A 14,016-nucleotide genomic window follows, 5' to 3' on the forward strand; every position below is an offset into this window, starting at 1 on the left:
TATTGGTTGCCAAGATAATGATTGGTCAAAAGAGGACTTCCAACCTAATTTAGAAAAATTTGAAGGTAATTCTGGGGTTACAATTATACCATCATTGAAGTCACCAACTTGATTTTTTGACGACAATCTGTTTGAACTATTTTGTCATCAATCGAACATATAACCAAAATTTGGGAAAACAAAATTTTGAAAGCGATAAAGTGGTCTCCTGTTACTCCAACAGGTATAAAAAAATTTTTAGGACTTATAGTGCTAATGGAGTGTACTCGAAAGGATACTTGGAAAGAATATTGGTCTATAAATCCAGTTCTAGCTGTTCCAATATTTCCTGAGACAATGAGTCAAAATCATTTTGAACAAATCTGGACTTATTGGCATTTCAATGACAATGCAAACAGGACTAAATCTTCACCCAGGCTATTTAAAATTCAATCTGTACTCGACCACTTTATGAGTAAATTTCAAACAATATATAAACCTATGCGAGAATTATCATTAGATGAAGGTCATGATTCCCTGGAGGGGAGATCTTCTATTTTGAACTTACAACCCAGCTAAAATTATTAAGTATGGTTTACTTGTAAGAATGGTATGTGAGAGCAAGACTGCGTATATTTGCAGTATGGAAATTTACACAGGTGAAGGAAAAAATTGAATGACTCTATTCTGGCACTACTTCGGCCGTATCTGCAATTGGAGCATCACATATACCAAGATAATTATTACAATGGCATTTCAATTGCAGAAACTTTATATAAAAAGAAATATCCTGCCCTCGCCGGCTTGGCTCAGTGGATAGAGCGTCAGCCTGTGGACTGAAGGGTCCCAGGTTCGATTCCGGCCAAAGGCACATGCCTGGGTTACAGGCTCGATCCCCAGTGGGGGCTGTGCAGGAGGCAGCCGGTCGGTGATTCTCTCTCATCATTGATGTTTCTGTCTCTCCTCCCTTCCTCTCTGAAATCAATAAAGAAATATATATATTTTTAAAAAAATATATCCTACTAAAGTTTGCAAAGTATACAAGAGTAACAGTAAGAGAAGAGAAACGCGTTACAATTGCCAGCTTTGTTTAGTACCACTTCCTATTACAGTGTTTTACAAAGTATCATACTGTAAAAAGATACTAGCTTGTAAGAACATGTAATAAATAACTTCAAAATGCAATGGGTATTTAATTTTAAAGTGTGCCATTAACATTTATGTAAAAAGTTTTTTGTACTCATTCAATAGAAACTTATCTAGCCCCTGGTAAAGCTAGCAATAAAACTACTGGTCCGCAATGTTAATATATCTTGGCCACCTCAACCCTCAGAAAAATAGTCCAAGTCTCCTCAGGTTTTTGGACACTGAGATGTTATAAAACATGTAAATTCTATTAGTGTAGAACACATTGGAATTGTATTAGGCATGTTTGTGTGAATATTCATGCAAACAGACTCAAAACAGCAGAAATTCATGTTGGTGCCTCCACATAACAGACTAAATTTGGTAATAAGCTTAAAAAGGCATTGGGATAACTGCATCTCTGAAAATTTTATGCTAATTAGTCATATTTTTTTATTTTGCTGTGCATTTTTTTTTACTTTTCAATTTTTAATCAGAAACCGGTAGATATCTCTTAAATCACTTAGTCCAGTTCTCTTGATTACATATGTGATGAATCTAGTGATACATCTTAGAATTTGGGGGAGTTTTTTAAAACTTCCAACATCTAGAAATACTAGTATATAGTACAACTCAGTTATGCAGGTCAAACTTGAATATGCTCAGTTTCTGCAGCAGGGCTTTTGTGCTGCAGCACACTTTGGAAACAAAAGACAAATGAGAACCAAACTGGATTTTTTTTTTTTCACAGTAGAAATAAATGCTGTTGTGGGTTTAATTGTGTCTCCCAAGAAGATATGTTCCAGTTCTAACCCCTGGCTCCTGTGAACGTGACCTTATTTGGAAACTAGTGACCCGGTGCACGAAATTCATGCACATTAAAAGGGGATTAATTAGAGGAAATAATTTAATATTGCTATTTGCCCTTTCTCTATAAAAGAAGTGTCAGAGATGAAAGAAAATTAGTCAAATGTATATGAAAACCTTCCTCCTGTCAGAGTCTGGGGCGCACCACGGGACCCAGAGTCAAGTCCCCACCCACCCACATGCACCTCAAAATCGCGTGAGACCCAGACCTGGCCAGCACTCCCCCCACATTGGGCTAGATCCAGACTTGGCCAGTCCCACCCTTGTCAAGCCCTGCCAGGCAGGGGGCATAGCCTCAGGTTCCCTGGCCCGGCGCCAGGACAGGGGGCGTGGCCTGAGGTCCCCCAGCCCAGACCTTGGCAGGGGGCATGCCTTGAGGTCCTCCGTCAAGCCCCTCCAGGTGGGGGACACGGCTTGAGATCCCCTGTCAAGCCTGGCTGGGTGGGGGGCATGGCCTGAGGTCCCCCATCAAGTCCCGCCAGGCGGGAGGGGGCGCAGCCTCAGGTCCCCCGTCAGGCCCCACTGGGTGGGGGTGCGGCCTGAGTTCCCCTGACCCAGCACTGGGGGTGCACCTTGAGGTCCCCTGTCAAGCCCCACTGGGTGGGGGGCACGGCCTGAGGTCCCCTGTCAAGCTCTGCCAGGCGGGGGGTATGGTCTGAGGTCCTCTGGCTTGGTGCCGGGGTGGGGGGCGCGGCCTGAAGTTCCCTGTCAAGCCCTTCTGGGTGGGGGGGTGCGGCCTGAGGTCCCCCTGCCTGGCGCTGGGGCAGGGGGAGCAGCCTGCGGTCCCCTAGCCCAGCACCAGGATGGGAAGAGCACCTTGAGGTCCAGGCATAGCCTCAGGTCCCCTGGCCTGGCACTGGGGCGGGGGGAGTGCAGCATGAGGTCCCTGAGCCTGACACCAGGGTGGGGGGCGTGGCCTGAGGTCCCCTGAAAAGCCCCACGGGGGCGAGGGAGGGCGTAGCCTCAGGTCCCTGCTGATTGCTCATTAAGGCTCCTTATGGGAACTTGGCCTCAGCTGTGGGTGCAGCCATCTTTGTGACCAAGTGATGGTCAATTAGCATATTCCCTCTTTATTAGATAGGATAGGGTCTTTGCAGATGTAATCAAGTTATGTAGGATGAGGTCATACTGAATTTGGTCAGCCTTAATCCGATGTCTACTGTCCTTGAAAGAAGAAGGAAATTTGACTTCTGGGTATTTATCTGAAGGAAATGAAAGCACCGTCTTGAAGAGATATCTGAACCCTTATGTTTGTTGCAGCAATATTTGCAAAAGACAACCTAAGTTGTCTGTCAGTGGATGAATGGATATAGAAAACATGGAATGTTTTTCAACCACAGAAAGGAAATCCTGCCTTGTGCAACAACATGGAACTTCAGGGCATTATACTAAGTGAAATAAGTCAGAGAAAGACAAGTTCTGTATGATCTCGCTTATATGTGGAATCTAAAAAAATTTTTATAGAAACAGGTTGGTGGTTCCCAGGTGGGGGAGGTGGGAGAATGTGTGAAGCTGGTCAAAGTATACAACCTTCCAGTTATAAGATGAATAAGATCAGGGAATCTAATGATTCCCAGAAGACAGCATGATGACTATAGTTAATATGTGCATTATACACATATATCAAATCACATTGTACACTTCAGTGTTTTGTGCCATGTATCTCAAAGCAGGGGGCAAATAATAGGAAAGAGGGCACTTTGGACACAATGTTGTGAGACAACAGAGGCATGTATAGGTTGGAGAGATAGATCTTCAAGCCAAAGGACACCAAGGATTGCCAGCAGCCACCAGAAGCTAGGAGAGGGGCATGGAACAATTCTCCAGGTCTCTGGAAGGAGCCAACCCTGCTGACCCCTTCATTGCTGATTTCTGGCTTGAACTATAATAATAAATTTCTGTTGTTTTAAGGCACTCGGTTTGTGGCAATTTGTTAGGATAGTCGCAGGAAGCGACCAAATGTTAATGTAGAGAATTAAAATCTAGAAATATGACCCTCCTTATAATTTTATAAAATCACTTTTCTCCCTAAGATTGTATAAAAGTAAAAAGGGGTGTAGTAAGGCATAACCCACACACAGATACAAATCATGAAGGCATTGTTTAATGCCATTGGAAGGAGAGAAATGCTTTGGCCTGTAGCTAGAGCCTTGAGGTTTTCTTTTGCTCTTTTTTTTTTTTTTGGTTAAAAAATATGTTTTTATCAACTTTAGAGAGAGAGGAAGGGAGAGAGATAGATAGAAACACTAATGAGAGAGACATCCATTGGTGGCTTCCTGCACGCCCCCTATTGGGGATTGAGCCCACAGCCGGGGCATGTGTTCTGACCAGAAGTTGAAACCTGACCTCCTAGTTCATGGGTTGATGCTCAAGCAATGAGCCACACTGGCCAGGCCTTTTGCTTTCTAAAACAAGTTCCTGGAAGTGAATGCATTATGCTTACTTAAAAAAAAAAAAAAAAAGAGTTCACAATTCCTTTGCCCTCTTAAGTGAAATGCCATAAACACTGACTTTAAAAAGGACAACCTTTCCTGTGTTTCACAGATGTTCCCAGAAGACTGTGGTTTTTTTAATTGAATGTATAGGGGTGACGTTAATGGTGTACAATTCTTTAACACATCAACTGTATATTGTTTATATTGTTTTGGGTGTTCATTACCCCAAGGCAAGTTTCCTTCCATTATCATTTACCCTCCTATATCCTCTACCTCCCTTTACTCTCCTTCCCCTCTGGTAATCAACATGCTGTTGTCTGTGTCTATGGGGTCTTTTTTGCTTAATCACTTCACCCTTTTCACCCAGCCCTGCAGCCCCTCTCCCCTCTGACAGCTACCAGTCTGTTCTCTATCAATGAGTCTGTTTCTATTTTGTTTGTTAGTTTATTTTATTATATTCTACATTTGAGTGAAAGCATATGGTACTTGTCTTTCTCTGACTGGCTTATTTCACTTAGCACAGTGGTTCTCAACCTTTCTAATGCTGCGACCCTTTAATACAGTTCCTCATGTTGTGGTGACCCCCAACCATAAAATTATTTTCGTTGCTACTTCATAACTGTAATTTTGCTACTGTTAATGAATCGTAATGTAAATATCTGTGTTTTCCGATGGTCTTAGGTGACCCTGTAGCAGTTCTCAGCCTGTGGGTCGCAACCCACAGGTTGAGAACCGCTGCTGTAGAGCCTAAGACCATGGCTCTACAGAAGTTGAAACCTGACCTCCTAGTTCACAGGTTGAGAACCGCTGCTGTAGAGCCTAAGACCATCAGAAAACACAGATATTTACATTACGATTCATTAACAGTAGCAAAATTACAGTTATGAAGTAGCAACGAAAATAATTTTATGGTTGGGGGTCACCACAACATGAGGAACTGTATTAAAGGGTCGCGGCATTAGAAAGGTTGAGAACCACTGACTTAGCATAATACTCTCCAGATCCATTCATGCTGACCCAAAAGATAAGATTTCCTTATTTTTAATGGCCAAGTAATATTCCATTGTGTAAATATACCACAGCATTTTTATCCACTCATCTACTAATGGGTACTTGGGATGTTTCCAAATGTTGGCTAATGTAAATAATGAACAAAAGACCCCCAATAGCTATAGCAATCTTGAGAAAGAAGAACAAAGTTGGAGGAATCATGCTACCTGATATCAAAGTATATTACAAAACCATAGTAATTAAAACAGCCTGCTACTGGCATAAAAACAGACATATAGATCAATGGAACAGAATAGAGAGCCCAGAAATAAATCCCGGCCTTTATGGTCAATGAATATTTGACAAAGGAGTCAAAATCATACAGTGGGGTAAAGATAGTCTATTCAATAAAAGGAGAGAAATGCTTTGGCCTCTAACTAGAGCCTTGAGGTTTGCTTTTGCTCATTTTTTTGTTAAAAAATGTTTTTTAAGTGCAAAAAAAAAACAAACAATGAAACTAAACCACCTTCTTACACCATACCCAAGAATAAACTCATAATGGATAAAAGACTTAAATGTAAGTCATGAAACCATAAAAATCCTAGAGGAAAACATAGGCAGTAATATTCTGGACATTTCCCATAGCAATATTTTCCCCTGTTGGGCAAGGGGAAAAAATAAACAATTGGGCTATATCAAACTAAAGAGTTTTTGCACAGTAAAGGAAAAAATCAGCAAAATTAAAAGACAACCACTGAACAGGAGAACATATTCACCAGTGATCATTTGATATTTTTAATATCCAAAATTTATAAAGAACATATAAAACTCAACACCAAACGAACAATCCAATTAAAAATGAGCAAAGGGCCTATCAAGCTAGGAGCACGTTTTGCCACATCCTGAAATGCAACAAAGAAACTCGGGAGGCCTCAGGAAACAACCAGTGCTCTTCTCCCTCACCCAGTTCTCAGATTAAGAACCCACTGGGGTTGATTCCTTGAATAACAGACGTGTGCCTTGCCAGAGCTTGACCACGAGGGGACTTATTTGACTTAGTATAATGCCCTCAACTTCCTAAAACGGCTTGCGGATGTCATTTCTAATACAGTATAGGAGGCTGGATTATAGAATTTATCTTTTCCTACTTCCACACACAATTCTGGACACTGAGGAGCACTGATTGCTACTGAAAAACAACAACACACAAGAATGCCCAGGCCCAAGAGGGGTGGTTTGATGGGGGCCATCACGTTTCTGGAAACAGACCCAGTGGAGTAGCAGGGAGAGAAGTTCCTTGGACTGAAAAACTCAGCCAGTTTCTGTGTGTGGTGGAGCAGTACTTGGCTTCTCTGGAATTACAGATGCTCAGAACTGACGGGGCCGTGTTGGACCCTCCGTATCTTCTTTTCTGCACGCCGGCAGCCAGTTCCTCAGCTCGAGTTCGAATGAAGAGGGGAAGCTGAGCTAAGTGAAGGTCTGCAGCTTCAGCGGGTAGTCAAAGGCTGGGTTCTTGTAGGCCACCAGGTGCGCGTGGTAGCACTGCCTCCGGCCCCGCCGGCAGAGACACGCGGACAGCACCAGGGTGCTGACCAGCAGCAGGCCGCTGGCGGCGCACAGCCCCGCGAAGATGAGCACGAAGCTGGGCTTGGTGGTGAAGGAGGCGCACGGCCCCTTCCGGCCCGAGGCCTGCGGCTGGCTCAGCCCGGCCCCGTTGGCCGCCCGGACGCACACCCGGTACGTGGTGCCCGGCGACAGCCCGTACAGCGGGTGCTGCCGAGCCGTGGCATAGATGTCCCCTACCGCGGACTGGTTCCCCGGCCAGCCCTCCAGAGAGTAGAGGATCTGGTAGCTGCGCACCACCGAGTTGGGGGCGCACCAGTGGACAAGTGCGGACGTGTCTGTGATCTCCGACACCCCCTGCAGCTTGGGAGGGTCTGGGATGGTGTCTTCCTGGCTGAAGCCGGGGCACTGGCACTTCAAGCGCCTCTGCAGCTCGGCGCATGGCGTCTGGAGGTGCTTACACGGGTGGTAATCACAGGCCACGCCCTGGGGAGGCGCACTCACCTTCTCCTCCTGCCCCTCCTCCTCCTCCTCACTGGAGTCGTCCAAAACCAAGACTGGAATTCCATCCTCAGAAGGACTTGGGTGGGGAGCCTGCGGGGTGGCCTGTGTCGTCTGGTAGTGCCGGGGGGTGCTCAGTGGGTTCCGGGAGGCAGGGACGAGCCCACGTTGTTTGCTGGTGGGTGGGATGGAGGCAGCTGAAACATGAGGGTCCAGGACAAGCAAGGCAGTACGTCCGTGCTCTGTCCAGGCCCTGCTTGCAGCGCTGGAGTTCCTGGGACCTGCTATAGAGCCGGTAGTGGAGGCAGCGGCCCCGGTCCCGACACCGCGGTGCGACCACGTGGCTCGTGAGGGGGTACTCTCAGGGTGGGAGGGGGCCTTGGTGACAGTCTGTCGGCCTCCGACAGCTTGAGAGGAGGGGGCTGTGCTCAGCAGCGGGGTGAAGGGACCGGGTGTAGAAGGCGCATGGGTGGAGCCCGCAGAGGAGGGTGGGCTGGAATCAGGGAGGGTGGTGCTTTGGTCCGCGTGGCACACACTGGGCAGCTGGGACAGCGCGAGAGGGGCCGAGAAGGCCCCGTGGGATCCTGCAGCTGGTGCGCACACCGTGTCTGCTGCCCTAGGGGAGAGGTCCACCGGTTAGAAGGTATTTGGCATTAAGGCCGCTTTCTGCGCTGGCCTTTCAGTACTCAGTGCAGACAATCCCTCTTGCTTAGCCTTGTCAACAGGAACCCCATGGCACAGGGTAGGCGCTGCGCATCACCTCACTGACCTCAGGGTGACCTGTGGAGGAGGCTCCCATGAAGCAAGTTAGCAGGGCCAGCAAATGGCACAGAGCCTAAATGTGGGCGAGCACTGCGAAGGGCAGTCCAGATTCTCTGAGTGTTCTCACCTGTCTGCCTCCTGGCCACGAGTACGGGTCACATACTGGCTGACATAGTTTTGGAGTGCTTGTCACATGCCAGGACCTATGGTGAGCACCTTACTGTATCAGTGAATTCAATCTGCGCTACTTATGAGGTAGGCACTATTATCCCCATTTTACAGATGAGGAGGGAGAGGCCCAGACAGGTCAAGTAATGCAGCCAAAATGAACAGTGCTAAGTGGGGTGAAGAGCCTGTACTCTCAACCTCTTCATTAATACAAAGTGAGACCCTTCGCTGCAAAAGGCATGGGTGCTTGTCTTTGGAATCAACATGAAAGAGAGAAGAGGACAGACTGAGCCTCACTTGTTTCCAGGCTTGGGTTGGAGGTGCGAAAAGAACCCTCCCAGGATGGAGGAATGTCTCCCAAAGTGAGCTGGTGGAGCTGGTTTGAGGGAGGTGTTCCCAACCCACATCCTTTTCTGGTGGCCAACCTGGGCAGGCTCCCCACTGCAAAAATAGCTCTTCCAGCTAAGAGCCAACGAGAAGTCTTTGTAGGACTTCCGTCTGTCCCACAGGAGCTCTGTCAGCCCACTGGCCTTGGACTGAGTGATAGAGGAAGCCAGGCTCCATTTGGGGGATTCAGGAGAACCCAGTGGTTAAGAGCACAGTTTTGGACGAAGATAGATTCTGCTTCCTCCAATCAGAAGTTGCATGAATCTAAGCAAGTAGGTCCCCTCCTCGGGCCCCAACCTGCTCATCTATAAAATGGGACAATGATAACACTGCTTTGGCAGAGACAAGCCAACTGTTCATTTAGCCCATTTTTTTTTTTTCCTACTTGGCATACAGCTAGACTACATTTTCCCAGCCTCCCTTGCAGTTAAGTGTGGATGTGAGTGGAAGTGATGAGCCCTACCTCCTGATCTGGCTGATTAAAACCTCCCATGTCTGTTCCTCCATGCTTTCTGCCCCTCTGCATCCCTGGATGTGACTGCCTGGGGGCTATCCGCCCTGCCTTACATTGCCAACCTGCCCAGCCTACTTATGTGAGTGAGCCAGACATCAGCCCCGGGAGGCTGACCCTCACCCCTCAGTCACCTATTTTGTAAATGTGTTACCTGCTTAAGATAGTCCTGTTTACATCCATGAGGAGCCAGGACAACTCACAGCTGCAAGTAAGGGGGTTGCCAAAGAGGTTGATGGATAGAACCTGAGAGGAATGCAGGGTCCAAGGAGGGAAGGAACTCAAGTTGCAGCTGAAATACACAGAAAATAAATTAGGGCAGGCTTTTACAATCAGGTCAAAACTATTCCCAGAGTCATAGTGATGTATGGAAACCCATTCTGTTAGGGGTTAGATGATCTCACTTTGGGCAAAACTCTTAATGACCTTGGACTTTCTTTTTGTCATCATTTCACAGATGAGAAACTGCTCTATAAAGGTGTTATGTAACTTGCCCTAACTCACACAGCTAGTAAGTGGTGGAGTAAGGATTTGAGCCCAGTCAGTTTGGCTCCACATCTTATGCCTTATACACAATGTTGCATCAGTCAAAAGCTCAAAAGAAGATCTGAGACAGAGTTATCATTCATCAGCAAATTACCACGACCATCATTATTATCACCACCAGAGGCCCGGTGCACAACATTCATGCACTGGGGTGTCCCTCAGCCCAGCCTGCGGCCTTTCGCAGTCTGGGGGCCCTCAGGGGATGTCGCTGCTGCGGAGGTGGGAGAGGCTCTAACCACCACCGCTGTGCTCGCCAGCTGTGAGCCATCAGCCCGGCGTCTGGCTGAGCCGCTCTCCCCCTGTGAGAGTCCACTGACCACCAGGGGGCAACTCCTGCATTGAGTGTCTGCCCCTAGGTGGTCAGTGCGCATCATAGCAACCGGTCATTCCACCATTCAGTCTATTTGCATATTACCCTCTTACTATATAGGATTACCATCACTGTCACCAATACATCACATTACCAGCATCATCACAATCACCACTGCCACCATCACCAACATTTTCATCATTTGCATCACCTTCATCACAACCACCATCATCCGCACTAATGTTATAGAGCACACACCATGTGCCAGGCACTAAGTGCTCTGCATATTCTATCTCCTGTCCCTTTTGACAAGCCCCAAAGGGAAGTACTCTGGTTGGGTCTAGAGCTAGCAGAGAAAAGAGAGAAATGGTTACACTGAGAAAAGTGCCCACTTCCCAGGTTCCAGTATGGGTTCCCAGGAAAGGAGGTGGCTTGGGATCATCATCAAAGGGACACTGTCCTTCCTGTTGGGAGTCAGGAAGGAGGTGGATATAGTGACACTTAGGACATCAACAGACCAGAAGACACCAGCCCTGGGTCCTGACCACTAGTAGGACCTTTCTACCCTCTCATCTTTCTTTCCTAGACCTCTGGAAGGGCTGACTTCCCACATGGAGAAGCAGATGGATGGGGAAATAGAGAAGAACCTAATGCCCTCATCCCCTCTTCCACTACAGGTTTCTCATCTGGGCTTAAAGGAAACCTTACATGCATGAGAGTTTGGGGTTTCAATATTACTCTGGACAGCACTGAGTTGCATGGTTTTCAGGCTGGATGGACTATCTGGGACCTGCCCAAGATGCCATCCAAAGGATGAGGAAGAACAACACCCCAGAGAGGACCCGAAGAGCCACGGGAAGAAAATTAAAGTCTGGTATGCTCTATAAGATAGTTACACCTATTCAGCATAGGGGGACAGGCAAAATTCATTCATGTGACTCAGAAACACTTACTTCTGCAGTAGAAGGAGCTGTAGGTGAGGAGTGTCTTGGAAGATACGTGTCTGGACAGAGGTAAGTGCTAGGGAGTCTTGACAATCCAGTTGTTGCAGGTCAGAGGCCATCTTGAAAATGTCCCCCTCCAGGCTCCTCAGCATGGGCATCTTCCTCAGGTAGAGGGATGTGAGCTTGGGCAGGTCTTGGATCCACCTCGGCTGAACTGAAACACACAGGGGAGACTGCCCACTACCCAGGAAGCCACCGACCTAGGAGGCTGGCAGGGTATTATGGAAACACCAAGAGTGATGAAGTGAGTTGTGAAGGTCATTGCTGAGTATGGGCACAGTTGGAAGCTTTAGGAAGCTCAGAACTATGGGCGATATCACCTGAAAGACCAATCCTTCCATTCTATCAGCATTCCCCAGCTCTGCTGGGTCGCAGTAGAACCGCGTCGTGGCTAAAGGGTTGGGCTCTGGACCCAGAATGCTTAGGTTTAAGTTTGGAGGCACCACTTACTGAGCTGTGAGACCTTGGGTCAGTCATTCACCTTTCTGGCCCTTGGTTTCCTCATAGGCAACACCGAGATAATAGCTCCCTCCTCTTGGGACTCAAGGAGTTAACCCTTGTATGGCCCTTGGAACGGGGTGCACGTGCTCAGGCAATCTAGGCGGGGTTATCTATGAGCAGCACTGTGAGCGACCCCTCCAAGAAACTGGTCCCGCCTCTGAAAACTCGGGGCGCCCAGGACTCACCCTGCTTGAGGAGCGTGCCGCTGAGGTCCAGGACCACGAGGGAGGCCAGGGGCGCGAAGGCGGAGTCGGCGATGTCCACCTGGCCCAGAGCCGTGCAGGAGAGGTTGAGCAGACGCAGCGCGGGGAAGCAGGCAAAGGCCCTGGGTGGCAGCGCCTGCAGGGGGTTCCCGGCGAGCTCCAGCGCGCGGAGGCTGCCCAGCGCGGGCCGGGCGCACGGAGGCAGGGCGGCCAGCTGGTTGTAGCTGAGGTCCAGCGTGTGCAGCCCCGCGGGCCAGCCGGGGTCCCAGCGCAGCGCGCCGATGCGGTTGTGGCGCAGCGTTAGCACCTGCAGCTGCGGCAGGTGGCCCAGCTCCGACGCGCTCAGGGCGCTCAGCAGGTTGTGGCTGCCGTCTAGGGTGTGCAGCGCGCGGGGCAGGCAGCCTGGCAGGTGCTCCAGGCTGCGGTTCGACAGAGTCAAGGTCGTGGCCCCCACGGCGAAGAGCCCCTGGCAGGGCGAGCTGGTGGTGTCGTTGGCCCCGCTTCCCCAGGGGCCCAGCTGAGTGAGTCGGAAAAGAGGGACCCTCTCCTGGGGAGGCTCTGCCAGGCTCAGGTGCAGCGCTGTGGGCAGCAGCGGCAGCAGCAGGGCCAACCACATGGTGCGTGGCTGGGGAGAGAATAACGTGACAGCGCATTAAATCCAGAAGAAACACCCCAAAAGAAGGGTAAATGTGCCCCCTACCACGGGGCTTGGAGGAGGAGCACAAGTCCTGGGCTGTCCCCAGCATTACTAGGTGTGCAGTGACTTTGCCCCTGTCATCTCCCTCAGGTGCACTGTGGCACCTTCTGCTCTTCCTTCTCCCAGCCATGCCCTTCCCTCTAATTCCCTCTCATTCTGTGGATGCTAACCCACAGGGACCTCCTGCAGAAGGCCTCTCTCATCTGCCCCATCTGGGCCTGAACCTCCCAGTAACCCCATAAACCCATCCCATGAGCTTCTGGAGGGAAGGGAACTTGCGCTTTATTGCTGGAAACTTCTCAGGTGCACAGATGCTGCTACAAAAATGCCTATTAATAATGAGCATGGGACTTGAGGAAGATTTTGTCAGTCCCAGCAAAACTCAGTTGCCCCCATTTTCCCCTTAGAACTGCCCAGCCTCAGAGGTGAGTCCTGGTTTGCATGTGACCCGGTTTGCAGGTCACATTTTAAAATAAGTTCTAGGATCTCTTTCATGGTGGGGGGAGGGGGGGGCGGGGCTCAGGGTTGCCGTCAGGGAAGCAAGGAGCCCCCAGACAGATGCGATACTTGGAACCTGAATCAAGCCTTTCCTGGTCCCTCCTTGGTCCCAACAAAAGCCAAGGCTCCTGAGGTCAGCCGTGCCCAAGGGGATGGCTGAGAGTCACCAGCTGTGGAGTTTCTGGAGTACCCAGGATTGCACAGGGCAACTGGGAGATCAGGTAGGGGGTACATCAAGCAAAGTTACTTCCAATTGAGCCTTGGCCTTGACGTCACTCCTTGATATTCCCCCATTTCTGTAGCTGTGTGTTCCTGCCCCAGCTACTCTGCTGACCATTAGGTCTCTAAGCAACCATCCAGACCTCCCTCTTGCTATTTTGGAGTCCAAGCAGTGAGAAAGAGCCGGAAACTGAGGCCAGTAACCCATGCCTCCAGCAGTGTGTCATACTCACCGGAAGCTGTCCTTTTGGAGTGTGGCACTTGCCCTTTTGTAGTCTTCACTGTTGTCTTATAGATCCCAGGAGCCAGTGACTTACACAGCAGCTCAACTCTGAATTCCAGAGGGAGGCCTATTTCCCAGATGCCCCTGCCCCTGCCCCCACCTGCCCCAGGCACTGAGAGGTCCTGAGATATCTGGGTCCCTGCACGCCTCTCCTTCCTCACTTTGTGGTCTTTAGCCAACACCCTCAGTGCCTGTCTCCTCCTCCCACTCTGGGACTGGACCTGCCCCTTTCCAGGCCTGGTTCCTCCTCCTAGCCCTCCCCCATCTTCTTCTCACCTTACACTTGCCTTTCCAGGCCTGAGAAACAGAGGAAGTCAGCTCTCCCTGCCAAGGTGAGGGCTGAGGGCTGATGGGCGCAGTGAGGCAGAGGTGACACTGTCACCTCCCAGGAATCTGATCCTCCTGATAGGTGGTTTCTACTTCCTGGGATGCTTGGAGGATGAATGGCGAGCTGGTATGAAGAGGAA

At 49.3% G+C, this 14,016-nt stretch overlaps 1 protein-coding gene across 1 annotated transcript; it reads right to left on the reverse strand.

Moving 5' to 3' along the window:
- Window positions 1-6,169: 6,169 nt before the first annotated feature.
- Window positions 6,170-13,719, reverse strand: LRRN4 (leucine rich repeat neuronal 4). Its single transcript, XM_080687010.1, has 5 exons — window positions 13,500-13,719; window positions 11,835-12,477; window positions 11,098-11,302; window positions 9,443-9,580; window positions 6,170-8,076 (listed from the first exon to the last, which is right to left on the reverse strand). Exons 2-5 carry the CDS (start codon window positions 12,466-12,468, stop codon window positions 6,864-6,866), a joined length of 2,190 nt encoding a protein of 729 aa, XP_080543136.1. The 5' UTR covers window positions 12,469-12,477; window positions 13,500-13,719; the 3' UTR covers window positions 6,170-6,863.
- Window positions 13,720-14,016: the final 297 nt, after the last annotated feature.

The sequence above is a fragment of the Plecotus auritus genome (genome assembly GCF_963455305.1).
Source record: "Plecotus auritus genome assembly, chromosome: 8".
In the NCBI taxonomy this organism is placed as follows: domain Eukaryota; kingdom Metazoa; phylum Chordata; class Mammalia; order Chiroptera; family Vespertilionidae; genus Plecotus; species Plecotus auritus.